The following is an 18,743-nucleotide window of genomic DNA, read 5'->3' as shown; positions in this document are numbered from 1 at the left end:
TAATGATAAAATTTTATGGAATATGTTATATATTACTAAACTTAACATTTTGATGTATATGTTTATTGATATTTTTGTAGTCTGGTTTCAATATGGATAAAATACAAATATAAATAATTTGATTTCAACGATCACAGTCTTACAACCGATGTTTATTTTCTCATTTGTTCTTTTTGTGTTTGTTGTTTGGTTATAGTGGTTGCAAAAATATTCTTTTTGATTATCCCCTCTGACTCAAGAACATGGCGTTCTTTCATAATGAATGGTGTCTCTAGAAGGAGAAATAATGGGATTTAGTGTGGCATATGAGTGTTTTTTTTCCATTTAGCAATTAGAAAGCTTCTTATTATCACATTCTCTGTCATTTCTCTACTATATCCATCAGCTACCAAACTAAAACGACATCTTCTGCACATAATCAATTTGTGCCAAAATTAATTAATTATTAATTATTTATTTATTAATTATTAATTTGTGTCAAATTTCAGAAACCTCGTAGATGTTTTTGCGTCATTGTAAGACAGAAGTGCACATCATTTTAATGTAATACATAATCATAATGCTGTACAGGGTGAATATGACCACACGTGCACGACGGTTTGGCCCAACAAAGGTTAAAAGAAACTACCTTTTTTATAAAAAATCCTTAAATTTTTTTGTGGGTTACATTTTTTATGTCACTTAGGCACTTTTCATTCAATGTTGGGATCATTTAAATTATAAATAATTACATATGTCCAAAAGGTTATTTGAAAAATTAAAAAATACGTTGAAAATCCAAGACATTTTAAAAATTTTAGAAGTAGAGTGTTATTTTTAAGGTGAAGGAGTTAGATTTTCGAAAAAATAATAGTGTCTTGTAGAAAATGTTATTCCTGATTACGAAAATTCGTTCAAATCTCTTACCATTTTTGAGCTATACTTGTAAAAAAATGCGTTTAAAAAAGGGGATTCAAGGGCATTTTGTGGGGGGGGGGGCGGGTTATAATTTGAATATGTTACATTTTGGGATTTTCTGGGTAGTTTAGTACCGGGATGGACCTCCAAAACATTTCAGTTCCCTAGCTATTCTAGAAGTGGGTAAACATGTGTATCAGTGAGTCAGTGAGTTACACAAGCGTCCCGTTAAAGTATGTGCACTGGTGGTCTGATTCACCCTGTATATAGAGGTATGTAGCAAAAATTTACATATAAATTTCATGTTTAGATCTCCCACCCTCTGAGGTGTCCCATGTAGACATCGTAGACTCTGGTTTAGAAGTGTTAGACGACCTCGGTGCCAGTGTGGAGGCGCTGAGGCTGGTCACCAACAAAATCATCTACCTCACCAACAACTCCCTGACGTTAGTATACAACACCTTTTTAACCTTTAGGCTGTACATACAAATAATAATATGCTGGAAACCGCTTAAAAAAGTTTACAATACCTGCATATAGCAATCCTTAGTTGCTTTAGGGGCAACTAGTTTCGGTTCATGATCTGGACCATCATCAACACAAATAGCGATGTTTTAAAATTATTTTGTTGACGTCAAGAGAGTTTAATAATCAACAAACACACGAGATAAGGAAACATTAAACAGCCATACTTAAAGAAACACGTAATGAATAAATAAACATTGAGATAAGTGAAGTGACCGGACTGAAGCATTATAATTGTTGATCTAGACAAGAATTACAATTGTATTTGCAGGTATTGTTGGCTATTTTAAGTATAATGCAGTAATTTGGAAGCTAAAAAGGTTTGATTTTAAAATGGAGAAAACTTTGTTCTAATTTTACAATTTGGCTACTCGTTTTAACTATATAACTTATTATGTTGATAGGTCAAATAGTTGTATCTACTTATAGAGTACAGCTTATACTATTTTAGTTCGTAGTTCGTAACTCACTGCTCATTATTCATTTTGTTTAATGTACTATAATAGAGCGATGATCATTTACTAATTATTTGTTCAGTAACTTTTACCAAGAAGGTGTCTTGCAGCATAAAAGTTTTACAATTTCAGAGACGTGCTATTCTATGTGTTACAATGTGAGCCCAGGTTGAGACCCCACCAATCACATTTATATGTCGATGTTTGATTTTTTGTAATGCCATAAGCCCAAAATTTGTTTGGTAAACCCGATCAACTGCCTTCCACCACATATGATTGTTAATTAATTGTTTCCTCTGTTAACAGGAGTATGTCGTCCACTTTGAGGACCTTGGACCTTAGCCATAATCAGCTGCAGGAGGTACCTTTGGGGGCGTTGTGCTCACTTACTGGTCTCTATTGGATCAATCTGTTTGGGTATGTTTGAACTTATAACTATTACTGTTACATATATTTCAGATAGCATATGATACCTGAAATTCACCGACAAAATGTATAGTCGAAATTGCTGAGGAGAAGCCCCAAATACTGATCCAGATAGAAATATGACCGACTCTTATCCATATTTCTCTTTTAGGTTTTTAAAATCTGAATTTATTCAATACAACGATATTCATCTAAAGCAATTTCTTAAAGTGAGACCAGCCATTTGATGTATCACTAGGGGGTATATATTGTAAAATTGTGTACCCGACAGTAGTATGTTTTCTGTGACCCGACTCACCTACGAAGAAATGTTGAACATATTGAGTCTTTGTTACAATCCCATTACAGAAACGGTAATAATGCATTTGGAAGAAATACAAATAGTGAAAGAAATACTCAGTAATAATAAATTGTTATCAAAAGTATGAACTAGTAAAGTTAATTCGGTACAGTCACTTATATTGGTGCAGAGAACAAAAAAATTACTATTAAAAAAATATATATATAATCGTATATTCGCTTTTGCTTGCGTTTGTTTTTAATCTAATCTTTTGTTGCTATTGTTAAAATATTTTTTACAATTATTACATGATTTTTTGAATATACCGAACGGGTAAATATTTTAAATAGATGTTCAAGAAAATCTGAGATTCATCTATGCTAACTACTGGCTAAATGATGACGAAAAGATTTACTAATGACGAAAATCAAATGCTGTTCCAGAAACTCCATCACTGGTCTGCCTCGACAGTGGTGTCTTCTATCGTCAACCCTGACGAACCTTTTCTTGGGGGAGAACGATCTACACGAACTGGACTTCTCTCTACGTAATCTAACTCACCTGGAGTGGATAACCTTGGACCACAACAAGCTGAGGTCGGTCCAGCGAGGAAGTCTACCAGTCTCTCTACACACGTTGAGTGTTCAGCATAACCTACTTGCAGACATTCCAGTGCGGACAGTGGATCAGATGACCAACCTGGCAAGACTATTTCTACGCGGGAACGCCATCAGTAGAATACCTCCGTACTCCTTCAGAAAGAAGAAGATGTTGGACAAACTGGACCTTGGCGAAAACAGGTTGACCGATCTGCCATCGACGTGGTTCAACAACTCTATCACCATAAGAGACCTTAATTTGGAGTTTAACAATATAAAACTACTACGAGATTACACTTTCAGAAGCTTGAACCTAGGAAGAGTTGTTTTAGGACACAACAGACTCACGAATATAAGTGGGAACGTGTTTGCAGGACTAGAAGACAGTTTGGAGTACGTTGACTTGGAGGGAAACATGATCGAATCAATCGCAAATGTATTTACTCGGTTGAGAGTGTTGAAGTTTTTATATTTGGCGAACAATAAAATTTCAAGACTACAAGACGCTGACTTTAGGACTTTTGCTGCACACCTGAAAGCACTTTCATTATCAGGGAATAGACTTTATCATATACCTCATGAAGCTTTTAAAAATTTAAGACAATTGGCCCATCTTAATTTAGGGTATAATCAAATATCTGAGATAAACTCAAACGACTTCGATGGCTGGGGCGCTCATTTAGATACGCTACTCCTTATGAACAATCGAATATCGTACCTAAGCAACTATCTTTTCCGGCACACACAAAGTCTGCGAGAACTCAGTCTGTCGTTCAATCAAATCCAAGATATGGAACCTCATGCGTTCATCGACGTTGCTAGAACATTAGAGAGTTTGGAAATAAGCTTTGGTCTCATTGGGGAAGAATTCCCTGAGGATGCTTTAAGACCTTTGAGTTCCCTTCTGTGGCTCTCAGTTGACAACAACAACATTAGAGAAATGCATAGGACATCATTGTATACATTTGGAAACCTTAAATATCTCAATTTAGACTTCAACCGGATTTCTTACCTCCCAGAAGGTATGTTCAACTCTCTTATACACACACATCTTAGAGACCTCAGAATTGCGTACAACCTTCTAACAAAAATTGGGACCGAAACGTTTTCTTCGCTGTCGGCTTTGCAAACAGTTGTACTGACTGGGAACTACATAAGGTATATTGACCAGAAGGCTTTCAAAGAGTTGCCGAATTTACTAACCGTGTTACTCACTAACAATAATCTTGTTAAGATTTCGCCACAAGCGTTTTTCAACGCTCCAAAGCTTTTAAGACTGGATTTGCAACAAAACGATTTGCGATACTTTACATTCGATGCTTTTATCAATACGTCTATATTCCATCCGATGACTTTGAACATATCTCATAATAGGATCACAGACGTTTATTGTACCTATAAGAAACCTTTTATGAAGTTGAAGTCGTTAGATTTGTCTCACAACGCAATTCAAGACATCCCTAGTGAACTGCTTCAACTTTTAAGTGGGTATTTAAGAACACTGTATTTAGGCAATAATAAAATAGGAGGTTTGAGTCCTAACGTCTTCAATAACTTATCCCTTCAGGTGTTGACGTTGAATCACAACAATATCGACGAGTTACGCCGAGGAACTTTTTTTGGTCTGCACGAACTGCAGATCTTAAATTTATCGTTTAACAAAATAAAATTCCTTCAATCAGGTTTATTCTCTAACCTAACTCGCCTTAGAGTACTCCGTCTCGCTCACAACCATTTGAAATCAGTGACAGCGAAAATGTTTGAGAACACCGTGTTAGAAAAGCTAGATCTATCCCACAACGAGATCTTACACGTACCTGACTTAGAAAATGTGAAATCCACAATGAGAGAATTAGACTTGTCTTTCAACTATTTGGAGTATCTGGAAAACAACGTGTTTCGGAAGATTCCGTACTTGACGACGCTCAATCTTTGTAATAACCGGCTAACGATTTTGCCAACGAATGTGTTTAGTGGACTTAACAATTTGCTCAATCTTAGAATATGTTCGAATCCCCTCAGAGTTAAATATAGGGACTTGTTTAACTTTACTCCTGCGTTGAGGAGGCTGGACTTGTCTTCGGTGTCGCTGACGAGTGTTCCTCCGTTGAAACTTCCTCTTCTGGTTCAGCTTAACCTCACGGACAACCTCATCCAAGAGTTTCCTCCCACCAGTGGTGACGGACTGCCCAGGCTGCGGACTTTACTGCTGAAGGCCAATCATTTAAGTGAGATTCCTCAACAAGTGTGGTACAGGCTGCCGCTGCTCAAAGAACTGGACCTGTCCACCAACCCCATTAAGGTATGTGAATCCAGACTGTAACAACCCCCTACGTTTTAAATTTAAGTGATTTTATTTCTATACAACAAATTTATAAATATTCAATTGTGATAAATACGAGTCAAAAAAGCTGATTTAGAAAACGTGTATGAAAAATAGTATAAAAGTTAATAAAATATAACCTTATTATGACCTCAATAGTTACCCCAGATCTCGCTTTGCTCATCCATGACGACCCCCTCACATTACACTTGATTGAACAGTTGGTGTGAACAGAGTTTAGGAGTACCATCAGCATATATTCCGAAATTGATTGATCACACCGGGTTAGTTCCCTGCCTTGCAACAGATAAAACACTGCAACATACAGGTATTCTATGTTATAAAAACTGTATACAAAAAGAAATATTGTATTCATCAATAAAGTGCAAATACCTTACATATAAAACACCTACACGATTAATGAACTCTAAGGTAATCTCTCTTTCCAGGTAATCAACAGCACCAGTTTGTCCGGGCTGCGCCACCTGGAGTCTCTAGTACTGACGGATCTACCGGATCTAGAGAGGGTGGACTCCGGAAGTCTCTCGGTGCTGCCCTCCTTGATGACCCTCCATGTCTCAAGCTGACCATGGCCACTCACAGAGACGCTGAACATCCAGTCCTTGACATTGGAGATTCTGGAGACAGAACTGTCCACCCAGCTTCACAACATCAGTCTGCCGAGGCTCAACTACTTGCAGATATCTGGCAGGTTTGAATATTTTCCGTCTCTAGTATGTATTTAAAGTGGTAGGGGTTAAGGTCCTATAGCTCAAATCCTGCCAATCACAGATGAATTGTATCTCAGTGATATTGCCACAGCCCTCTTGGCTTAGGCATAAATATGTGCGAATCCGTTCTTTGGTTGAAACCTAGCACCCTTGTATGTGAAGTGAGGCAAAGAATGTGTATGCAAATTGTTCCTGGAAGGACAGGTAATTTATATACAGGGTTGTTGATGAGTGAGACGTAGAATAAAAAATAAGTTAAAATCTACTAGAACTACTACTACAAATACTTTAAGTTAAAACTCAAAACTACATAATATGCATTAGGACTATCAAAGTATTTTGTAGTAACAAAGTTCCGGCTCAAATACAGCAAATCGCCAATGGATTTGATCCAAGTGGTAATGCCACAACCCATAAGGCCTACCTAATGTGTAACTGGATCCAGGCTATAGCTTACCGTCTTAGGACGTGAATGACAAAATAAAAAACTCTGATAAAGTTAACTGCACCAACTGTTCTAGGTTGACCAGGGTACGCAGAGATGCGTTCCAGACTCTAGCCGTGAACCGTCATTCTCTTCACCTCGGTGTTGTCGGAACCCTGTTGGATGACCTTCCAGTCGGTGTGTTCGCCCCCTTGGCCTCATTGTCGCAGCTGTCTGTCGATCTAAGGGGGAACCGCCTCTCATCCCTAAGTCCTGCCGTGATCTACACCAACGCTACAGATTGGCAGCTGATGGGAACTAGAGTGGCTAGCGGTAGGTTAAAAAAAAACAAATGTCTGCATACAGAAATACATCCCAAGTGCACTCGTTGTTGCGAACTTCAACAACTTCCGAGTGATGTCGTGGGGTTTGGGGAAAGGTACTTATCACTAAATTCTGACTGGGACGGTGGCGTCGTCCTGTAATCCAACTACTAGGTCGCGAATTTCGGATATTTATAGGCATGCACTGTGGATGCGATACTCCCTGGTGTGGATACGTCGTAGTGAGTACTACGACTATCCGCAGAACTATCTTGATAACTAGACCAACTCGTTAATTACAAGGCAAACATGTGGTTTGGACTATAAACTGTATGTCCCTTAGTTGCCATTGGCTGTATGGGCTATTAATTAACAGCTGTGTCTAAAGAATATGTCGGCCATAGTAACTAGACTACAAGATCACGCCACTTTTCCTACACTCTTCCCCATTCATACTTGGCCTAAAATGCATACATTCGTATGGTCGCCATTTCAAATTACAGTATAAAGTATTCCATATAGTTCACCCTTGTGAAGTGCAAACTTCGCCCTTGCTTTGATGGATACGTTCCACCATTGACTATATACCATGGATATAGTATATAGTCAATGGTTCCACGCAGCCGAGACCTATATGGACGGGCAAATTAAAGATTCTGGCCACCAACCTTCTTACAAACTATTGCTGTGTAATTTACGCCCATCAGTTTTACGTTACCCTACTAACGAATTGTTAATAAGTAGTATGTTTCATTTTAAGTGTTTGTGTCAATAGGCCCTAATAGAATGTCAAATATAGAATTGACAAACCGGAGGAAAATGAACTTTGAATAGTTTTGACACATTTTGATAACAGAAAATAATAACCACTTTCACTAGGCTAGTTAGTATTTTTTTTCACACACAGTTCGTTTACTCCCACTGAGTGAATTTATCTCAAATTAAGGTTAGAATTAAAACAACGGAAATTCGTCCTCTTTAAAATATTGTTTGTGGTAAGCTGTTGTTTTGGAACAGCTTAAAGCTAAATACATCCTCCACTGTCTACTTACCTCTTGTCCCATAAATACAAGTGGAGTATAATGAGTTGGTCACTCGAGGGGTTTATTAACATAAACACGAAAGATATTTGTTCATTTAATTAAAATATTGTTGTAAATGAATTAATTATAAACAACGATTTATTACTGGATTTATTCGATTTATTACTGGAACAATTTGTCTGGATTTTGTTTATAATTATATAAAATATAATTAACTTATTAATGTACCTAAAATTATCAAGATGCCTTCACACAATTTTATAGATCACTATATATAATGGTAGGTTTGAAAAATTAGACAAAACTATCTTTATATTCTGTATTATCAAATTCAATAATAATCAAAGTACTCATTTGGTAGACAAGTATTACTATGTGTGAATTAAAAAAAATTCTGAAGGAAAGTAAATAGAGTTTAATTTTAAATAAAAAAATGTAATACTTACAACCTTAATTTTTTTTTATCTTTAATCCTTTAAATTGTCCAAAGTTTGAGCTGGTACAGTACAAGGGTTAACTGTACTAATAAAAAGTAGTGGCAGGTACCAGGAACCGAACCTCTGACAATGCTGCCTTGGGCCCAAAGTCTGTGGCGCTACCATTTATCTCTATTTTGCACTACTGACTCACCAATGGTATCAAAATACATTATTACATTACACAAAATGTATTATCTTGCTATGGTTTATGCAGCAGCTGGTGTTAACATTGCAGTCACTGATTAGCTATTCCATATTAAACTAAATAAAATTTCCTGGAAACTTCTTTCCCATTATACCTTCTTTTGTATAGAATTATTATTAAGTTAGCTATTAGCTTAACTAAGGGTGTGATTCAGATATATACAGTTTACTTAACTATTTTCTTCACTACAACTAAGGCTGTGTACATATACTTAAGTAAATGGGGAGTTTCTCATACTTAAGTTTTGCCTCTCAATACAGGAGGACTCATGTTAAGTGACAACCCCTGGGTCTGTGACTGCGGCATGGCCTGGCTGGGTATGTGGCAGAGAAGATGGCTGAGGGAGACTCTACAGTTGCACACAGCGCCGCTAGATGTTGCGCAACATGTGCTGGTGACGTCACGGGAGCCAGTCTGTACTGAACCGTCCACTGGTAGACAGGTAAGGAACGTTGTGATGTATGTATATGTACACTACAACTGAACTAAACACCTCTAGATGTCGCACAACATGTGCTGGTGACGTCACGGGAGCCAGTCTGTACTGAACCGTCCACTGGTAGACAGGTAAGGAACGTTGTGATGTATGTATATGTACACTACAACTGAACTAAGCACCTCTAGATGTCGCACAACATGTGCTGGTGACGTCACGGGAGCCAGTCTGTACTGAACCGTCTACTGGTAGACAGATAAGGAACGTTGTGATGTATGTATATGTACACTACAACTGAACTAAGCACCTCTAGATGTCGCACAACATGTGCTGGTGACGTCACGGGAGCCAGTCTGTACTGAACCGTCCACTGGTAGACAGGTAAGGAACGTCGTGATGTATGTATATGTACACTACAACTGAACTAAGCACCTCTAGATGTCGCACAACATGTGCTGGTGACGTCACGGGAGCCAGTCTGTACTGAACCGTCCACTGGTAGACAGGTAAGGAACGTTGTGATGTATGTATATGTACACTACAACTGAACTAAGCACCTCTAGATGTCTCACAACATGTGCTGGTGACGTCACGGGAGCCAGTCTGTACTGAACCGTCCACTGGTAGACAGGTAAGGAACGTTGTGATGTATGTATATGTACACTACAACTGAACTAAGCACCTCTAGATGTCGCACAACATGTGCTGGTGACGTCACGGGAGCCAGTCTGTACTGAACCGTCTACTGGTAGACAGGTAAGGAATTTCGTACTGTGTTAAATAGATCATGCAAGTGGGATTAGGTAATTCAAATTAAAGTTGTTCACTAGTAGAATACAATGCCGAAAATTTAAACTCAAACGGACAACTGAGTCAAAAATGGCAGCCGTTCAAAGATTTCTTGAATCTGTCATTTTGAATCTTAGGACGGCTGCCATTTTATACTCAGTATTTTTTTTAAGCTCAAATTTGTGTCATTATATTCTGCTATTAAGAACCTGTAGTTTTATGTACATATCTACCTAAGCATTTGTTTATGACTTTCTTCCAACTTCTAGAGGGTGTCCCCCTGAGGAGGTAACGTATAGTAGCAATGCAAATTCAGTGCATCTTTGAATAGCTGTGATTTTTGACTTGGTTGTCCGTTTGAGTTCGGGTTTGTAGTATTGTATTTTACTAACAAAAACCTTTAATTTGATGTGCATATCAACCTATGCTTACGTATAGGTGTTTCTTCAAACTCCTAGCGGACCATCCCCCTGAAGAGGTAGTACATATTTGAATAACGTGTTGGAATGATCTTAAAGCCCAGTAACTGTGTACCAAGCTCTGAAGCTCTATCTTTATTACTTTTTTAAATATTTAACCATCCCTGGACTTTTCGTCCACCCTGTATACAAAATATTTTTTGTTAAAAAATAGTATCATATTCCGTAAGGAAATTGTTGATCACAATTCAGTACCATACTTCTAATACAATGAGGTAGATGTGTTTACTCCAATTTTTATTATAGTGTATTTTTTAAGTAATTAAAATCTAATACCGTTTAAGATAAATTTGTTTGTAGAAAATGTTGTACCCAAACATTGATAACGTGATAACAATGTTTTTTTAGGTGCCGATCCTTAGCTTATACCCAAGCTGCCAGGCCAGTGCTCTGAGTCAGGCTCCGCTTTCAAAAGTCTCATTGCTGTCTACGACTGCCCTGATTTCAACTACTCTCATTCTTTCTGTGACAGTTATGGGTCCCAACGGAGGCCATTGAAACATCACTGATCACGCCAAAGACTGCCATTGATGTCTTACACCTCAGAATAATGGCCTAACGGTTAGGACTTTATTCTGTGCTTGCACCGTCCTGCTATCAGTGACTTTTTATTATTTTCATATTATAGTTGAAATAAAATCAATTAAACGACTTTGTGAACAAAAAAGGTTGAAGACTCATGGTGTTGATGTGAGTGATTTTCTAAATCTAGAGTCAAAACTTGAGGGATGGTCAATGCAAGACCACATTTTTACGAGGGATTCCAACCCTTACGTTCATTTGACACTACTGTTAAGCTCACTATAGAAACTGTTGGTTGTATTTGTAACATAATATAGTATAATGACATTGTTTGTATATACTGTGTACATTCTGGTGTAATGAAGTGTAAATAAAATTTGTAATAATTGTTGTTGACTTATTTAATATTTTTGACAAAGTCGATTTTATCTTGCTATCGTAGTATTTGTCTTGTGAGGTTTTTACCTTATGCTCATAAAATCTAATAACTTATTAGGAATCTATTAAACTTATTATAAGAACTGATTTAAAATTAATAAACATATTTCACACTGACATAAATTTGCGACATCCAATATCTTACTAATATTATAAATGTGAATAAATAGTATTTTCAAGACGAGCTATCCAAGTTTTCCTAAATAGAAACTTACAGTTAAAAATATAAGAACAAAATCATGTAAATTTCCAAATTATACATTTTTTTAAGAAATCTTACAGTTCTTCAAACCAGAGTTCTCGCCAAGAAGATGTCAAACATAAACCTGGTTTTAGTAAATGTTATGAATTTAAATATTTGTATGTACGAGATATTTAATAGGAGATAAACGTAGATGCAATTGTTAATTTTAAAAAGTAGTTTGGCCTTGGTTAAGAAACTTAAAGTAAACCTACTAGTAGTAAAGAAACGCCAATATAGAAAGATGATACACTGAATATTGGTTATGTTTTAAAAAGAAATACCCCCGCCACAGCAAACCTGCAGACTAAGCGAATTTCAACTTGTCTGATTACATGATAATCCTATGAGGTTAAATTAAACGACAAAATTGAGTAAATGTTTATTTTAATAACTCTTTAACATCAAATACATAAATTAGTGCAAATAACCCTTCACATAACTCCATAGCTTGAATGTAAGCAAGTATAGCAATTCAAAGATAACTAAAACATTGAAACCGTTGAAAACTGCAACTATACCAATAGCATACGCCATGAACTGAGTCAGGCTGTTGGTACTGACTCGGATCTTTGAGTCGTAGAATTTAGTTCGCTTGAATCGGAAATATAAATTTGGTAAATCAGATGGGTTTTCTTCCAAAAAATCCTCTTCGAAATCATAAGTCAAAGAGTTGCAATCTGGCAAACAACCGCAGTCACACATCAATTGAAGGCATTTTTTCAAGCAAACTTTTACAGAACTGTTGTGTCTAGGCAAGTAATACGGTACACAGTCATACTCTAAGAGTGAACAGTTTGCTTTACATTCTGCCTCACATTTCATCTGACTGTAATGTTTAAACATTGACAGCGGCTTCTCATGCGTAAAGTAACACCCTCTAACAGATGGATCATACTGCTCAAGGCCGCTCTCTGAAGTAACAATGTTGGGAATAATAGATATACTTTTGGAGGTAATGTCTTTCACTGTAATATGGTTTCTAATGGTGAAGGGGATTTCCAGTGGGTTGTGGATGTTAATGTAGCTTTGTGTTTTGCCATTAGTTAGACATGACTCAGAACCTTCATTGGTTATTATGTAATTCCTTGCGCTAATAATTGAAGTCCAATCGTGCTCAGTCATATATACTGGCGTCGTATTAATGTTCCCTCCGAAATATATCATATTGTCTAAATTCATGTCTTTTCCTAGGTAATCAAAACCAGGTGAAGAATACCGTTTCATCGGGACGGAAGTAACAACATTATCCTTATAAATATCCTCGTGGTGGAGACCATTAATAGTAAAACACAAACCCAAGGGTGATAACCACTTTTGGCATTCGTTTTTGTCGCATCCTAACTTTGCAAATCCAGCACCATAATAAAATATGTCAACATCATGGAGTTTAAAAATATGTCTGAAGTGGGTTGAAAAATGTTCGTGTCTAATAGACCATCCCATCCACAATTTCTTATTTGCCACAAGGTCCGGACAAATCGCAAAAGAAACCTTTAGAGTCATCCTCTCATCGATGCTACATTCTTCATTGAAATCACATTCCTCATTGTTGCCACAAATAAAACATCTTGCCAGAATCCCTGAGTAGTTGAAGTTGCTATTAAGAGTCAGTGGGTAGCAAACGGTTATCGCGGGAAATGGAACTTCGTTGACATAAGTTACGTTGGTTGAAAATACTTTTAAAGCGGGCGAGCTTTGCCAATTGTCATACTCCATCTTGATAAGAGACAAACTTGATAATAAAGCAACAATGTGAACCATCAACCACAAGCAAATGTGACACCAAGACTGGTTCTTCCCTACGAGAAACTTCATGCCTGGTAGACTCAATGACTGAACCAACTCTTGAAAGTACAAGTGCGGGGAATATTTACCATTAGGCAGTGAATGATCAAACTCTTCAATATGAACCCATGTAGTTTGGTTAATCATTTCTGATTCAACCTGGCTTGTAGGGTCGAGTCCTGCAGTGTTTTGAGATGGAAGGTGTTCCAATCTTGACAAAACCTTTTTCATGTCATCTTCTTGTTGATTCATCCTTATCATTATCTCTTCATTAAATGTTCTTTGCTCTTGGTTTACTTCGGATGTTGTTTTGGTGTCAATCTTAAGAAACGTAGAGATATGTCTTATTTTGTCTATATACAAGTGCAGGGAATAGTTACCATCACGCAGTGAATGATCATTCTCATCAATATTAACCGTTGTAGTTTGGTCAATGATTTCCAATTTGACTTGGCTTGTAGATTCAAGTCCTGCAGTGTTTTGAGACAGCAGGGGTTCCAATCTTGACAAAATATCTTTTATATCATCTTCTTGTTGTATCAACCTTCTGATTATTTCTTCAATTACATTTTGTTGATCTTTGTTTACTTCAGGTGTAGTTGGGATGTCCATCTTAAAAAACGTAGAAATTTGTCTTGTTTTGTCTATATAAAAAATACCTTTATTGGATCTTAAATGAAATACTAACGTCGTTTCCTCGAACAAACTCGTCTTTATTAACAGAAAGCTTGTTACATTATGCTGGTACTCTGCACAATATGACCTTCTAGTCTGTAATAAGGCTTTTAATTACAGCCACGCCTATTTAAATTATTGATTTGACGTGTATGGACAAACCTATTATATTACAACACATTGCACTGCATTTCATACACACCCTTGAAGAACTAAGTTAATCGTGACCTAATTAAATTACATTAAATATTTAAGATTAATTTGATATTATTAACAATATTTATGAATTCTAACTATTGTGAATAATATGTTAAGTGTTTGGAAATAAGAATTTACTAGACACATCCTTTACACTTATAGGCTAACAAAGGTATTTATTTGACGTTGAAAGTGATTGCAAAACCAAGGCGGACACGGAAATGCGTTTTTAAGATTTCGCAACAAATCGTTTTCACACTTCATCATAAAAAGTATTAGGCTATAAAGGTTATGGTTTCCCAAGAAGAGAATATTTTAGTACTTTTTTATAAGATTTTGACCATAATATATCGTGTAAGGATTGGTAGAGGGAGGGTTGTGTTTAATTAGTGTTTCACAACCTTGAACGTGAGACACATTCAACAATCCCGTACACTCTGTGGTGAAGGTTGGTTATCCTTATGCAAGTAAATTGATTTATTGAAGCATTTCGTTTTTGAAAAAGCAATACCAGGATAGGACAGGTCTAACAATAATAATAACAAAAACAATAATGATATTAATAATAATAATAACAATAATAAGAACACTAAGGCTTTCGTACAGAAGAATTGGATTCGAATCCTGCCACTCACCAATTCTTTATTCGCTATTTAATTTCATAGCCTGTATAAATTAATACATCTTTATTTATTCAGAGCCTATGCAAACTGCAGGGTTACTGAGGCTTTTAGGCACGAAAAGTGTATGTCTTTAAAACGTATGTCAGCAAACATTTAATGAAGTAAAGGAAACCGGGCTGAGAGGCTATGAGCTATTTTTTTTGTAAACAGTGACAGGTTTTAATTGTAATTTGGGTTGCGTAAAAAAACCCTTATAAGTAGCTGGTTTGAATGGATATTTTTAAAATCTCTATTAGTAAAAGGGTTGCTCTTATTTAAATTTTGTTCTTTATGCTCTGCTAATACGTTAGACTCTATCAATGTACAAGCGATACAAATATAATACATGTATAAAGAAATAGTCTATCTATTTATCTGCCTAGATCACCACAAAAAGTTGTAATGGACATCAATTGAAAATAACACAGTAGCAAATGAAATATTTAACTATTGATTGTTAAAATTATAAATCTGATACTCTAATTAACAACAATACCAACAAACAGCCATGGTATATTTACATTCTTGTCCATAGTTCAACATATCGACGGTATAATGTAGTACAAGACAATCTAGGCAAAATGATTGAATCACTTACCAAACAGCTGTTTGTTTGCAGTAGTAACTTTGAAAACAATTTGGAAGTTGTTTTGAAGATTATTTTTTTTAAAGAATTTCAATCTTCTATCTTAGTTTTCTTAAAACGTGTGCAATGTGACGGAAAATATGGCTGTTCATCTCACGGGCAAATGTGTCTTTTCTACCCTCGCTCATTTACGTGATAGTTGAACTCAGCTCGGAAAGACTCACTTTACGCCCTAGTGATGAAATATTATACTACTAAAGCTCACCGGTCTAAACTGTTTAATTGATATCAAAATGGTAAAATAATTTAGGAATTTTAGAACCAACGGTATTTTAGTGTTATAATTAATCTTATCCTTAGCTTTTTAATTCGCATATGGAAGATTCTTTTGGAAAATCAAACAAATAAATACCTATATAATCCTATTAGGATAAATTAAATGACAATATTGAGAAAATATTTATTTGAATAACTCTTTTTACATCCAATGCATCAATTAGTGCTAATAGCCCTTGACATAACTCCATAGCTTGAATGTAAGCAAGTATAGCAATTCAAAGATAACTAAGACATTGAATCCGTTGAAAAGTGCAACAATACCAATAGAATACGCCATGAACTGAGTCAGGCTGTTGGTATTGACTCTGATCTTGGAGTCGTAGAATCTATTTTGTTTAAAGTAGACTTCGATATTTAGTACAAAATGTTCGAAAACATCAGTCTCTTCAAAATCATAAGACAAAGAGTTGCAATCTGGCAAACAACTGCAGTCACACTTTAGAGGGTTGCGACGGTTCAAGCAAACCCTTATAGAACTGTTGTGTCTAGGCAAGTAGTACGGGACACAGTCATACTCTAAGAGTGAACAGTTTGCTTTACATTCTGCCTCACATTTCACTTGACTGTAATGTTTAAACATTGACAGTGGCTTCTCATGCGTAAAGTAACACCCTCTTACAGATGGATCATACTGCTCAAGGCCGCTTTCTGAGGTAACAATGTTGGGAAGTATAGATATACTTTTGTGGATTATGTCTTCCATTGTGATAGGGTTTCTAATGTTGAAGGGGATTTCTAGTGGGTTGTGGATTACAATGTAGTTGTGTATGTTGTTATTAGTTAAGCAAGGTTTTGCAGTTTGATTGAGTATGCTACTACTTTCACTACTAAAATCAATTAAATTTTTTTCAGTCGTATATATTGGTGTCGTGCTCATGTTTCCTCCAAAATATATCATATTGTCCAAAGTCAAGTGTTTTCCTAAGTAATCAAACTCAGAGAAAGAATACTTTTTCATCGGGATAGTAGTAACAACATTTTCTTTGTAAATATCCTCGTGGTGGAGACCATTGATAGTAAAACACAAACCTAAGGGCGATAACCACTTTTGGCATTCGTTTTCATCGCATCCAAATTTCTTCTTCGAAGTCGAACCATTTATCCGGGATTGATATATGAAAACCTCGCCAAGATCAAAGAAATTCCTGAGGTGGGTTAAAATTGTTCATTTCTAATAGAGCTCCGTCCCATGAACACTGTTTTATTTTCCACAAACTCCGGACAGATCAAAAAAGAAACAGCAAAAGCCATAAACTCATCTTCGTTACATTCTTCGTCAATTATTACACAATCATCGTCGTCATCACACCAGAGACAATTCTCAAGAATCCCTGAGTAGTTGTATTTGTCGTTAAGGGTTGGTGGGTAGCAAACGGTTATTGCGGGAAATGGAACTTCGTGGACATACGTTACGTTGGTCGATAATACTTTTATAGCGGGTGAGCTTTGCCAACTGTCATACTCGATCTTGATGAGAGACAAACTTGTTAATAAAGCAAGCATGTGAACAAACAACCACAAGCAAGTATGAAACCAAGACTGGTTCTTCCCTACGAGAAACTTCATGCCTGGTAGACTCAATGACTGAATCAACTCTTGAAAGTACAAGTGCGGGGAATAGTTACCATCACACGGTGAATTATCATACTCGTCAATATTAATCGTTGTAGTTTGGTTAATCATTTCTGATCCAACTTGCCTTGTAGGTTCAAGTTCTGCAGTGTTTTGAGACGGCAGGGTTTCCAATCTTGACAAAATTGTTTTTATATCATCTTCTTGTTGGTTTATCCTTCTCGTTAGCTCTTCGATGGAATCTTTATGATGTGTGTTTATTTCGGATGTTGTTGAGATGTCCATCTTAAGAAACTAGTGGTATTCAAATAAAAAATAGCTTTATTGGAGCTCAAATGAACTGTAAACGTCGTTCTAAGCAGCAAACTTGTTACAATCGGCTAGTAGGGATGCACGTTATGACCTTCTAGTCTATAAAAAGGTTTTCGATTATAACCACGCCTGTCTTAATTGTCGGGCGCATGCTGTACGTTCAAGCCAATTCCATTACATTACATGAGGTCTTATGTCCACATGTTTGACGAACTAAGTCAATGGTGACTTATATAAATTATATTAATTATTATTAACTTTGATGTTATTAGCTATTTTTACATTTCCAAACAATAATTTTATGTACAGTACAAAACGGTTGAAAAATAAGAGTTTACTAGAAACATTCTTTACAATAAAATATACATATATTTCCCAAGAGAAGAATTCTACTTCAACAAGTCAATACAAGTTATTTCATTGAGTTTTAAATAAATTAAATGTTGAATCAGACTAATTAGATGAATTTCATAGGTCTTGTAAGTCAACATATTACACGTTTTTGTCCTTTCTAGTGGAAAATTTGTAATCAGTTGACATTTGAATGTTTAAAACATTTTTTTACAAACGATAAAATTATTTATTTAAAGCTTCCATTATTTAAAGATTGTTTCATCAATTCCAAAAACCTAAAAACCATCTGTTCATATTTATACTAGAGGTCGTCCGGTAGTAAAAAAATTGACAGAAAATATGTAATGTACAGACTTCACGTCTTCAATTTGAGACCTCAATCATGAAAATCGGTCGGGTAGAGGAGCCAAGTTAACTCTTAAAAGAGAAACTAAATTTAACTGCCATAAGGAAAACACGGAGAGCAAATTTCGTTTACGTATAAGCCCAATGGGATTATAGATAAATATATGCCGATGCTTGATCTGTGCGAGCAAACCTTCAATTTGAGACCTCAATCATGAAAATCGGTCGGGTAGAGGAGCTAAACGAACTCGGCAAAGAGAAACCAAACTCGACTCCCATAAGAAATACATGGAGAGC

The 18,743-nt window shown here is 36.1% G+C and overlaps 2 protein-coding genes across 2 annotated transcripts in view; both read left to right on the top strand.

The window, feature by feature from the left end:
* The window catches only part of LOC129005382 (chaoptin-like), a 28,972-nt gene extending 22,765 nt beyond the window's left edge, over nt 1–6,207 (top strand). Inside the window, exons 3-6 of the mRNA XM_054434251.1 lie at nt 1,208–1,343; nt 2,184–2,294; nt 3,027–5,484; nt 5,955–6,207. Of these exons, the coding sequence (XP_054290226.1) occupies nt 1,208–1,343; nt 2,184–2,294; nt 3,027–5,484; nt 5,955–6,092 (2,843 nt within the window). The 3' untranslated portion in view covers nt 6,093–6,207. The remainder of the gene's footprint in view (nt 1–1,207; nt 1,344–2,183; nt 2,295–3,026; nt 5,485–5,954) is intronic.
* LOC129005381 (leucine-rich repeat-containing protein 26-like) lies at nt 6,095–11,326 on the top strand. The gene is made up of 4 exons (XM_054434250.1): nt 6,095–6,213; nt 6,758–6,993; nt 8,971–9,152; nt 10,763–11,326. Exons 1-4 carry the CDS (start codon nt 6,095–6,097, stop codon nt 10,910–10,912), a joined length of 687 nt encoding a protein of 228 aa, XP_054290225.1. The 3' UTR covers nt 10,913–11,326.
* The last annotated feature ends 7,417 nt before the right edge of the window (nt 11,327–18,743 follow it).

This window comes from Macrosteles quadrilineatus, unplaced genomic scaffold (genome assembly GCF_028750875.1).
Source record: "Macrosteles quadrilineatus isolate MER2022 unplaced genomic scaffold, UCM_ALF_1.0 Scaffold_20__1_contigs__length_2534061, whole genome shotgun sequence".
Lineage (NCBI taxonomy): Eukaryota > Metazoa > Arthropoda > Insecta > Hemiptera > Cicadellidae > Macrosteles > Macrosteles quadrilineatus.
Note: the sequence above shows the minus strand (reverse complement) of the source record. Positions and strands in the feature narration are given on the sequence as shown.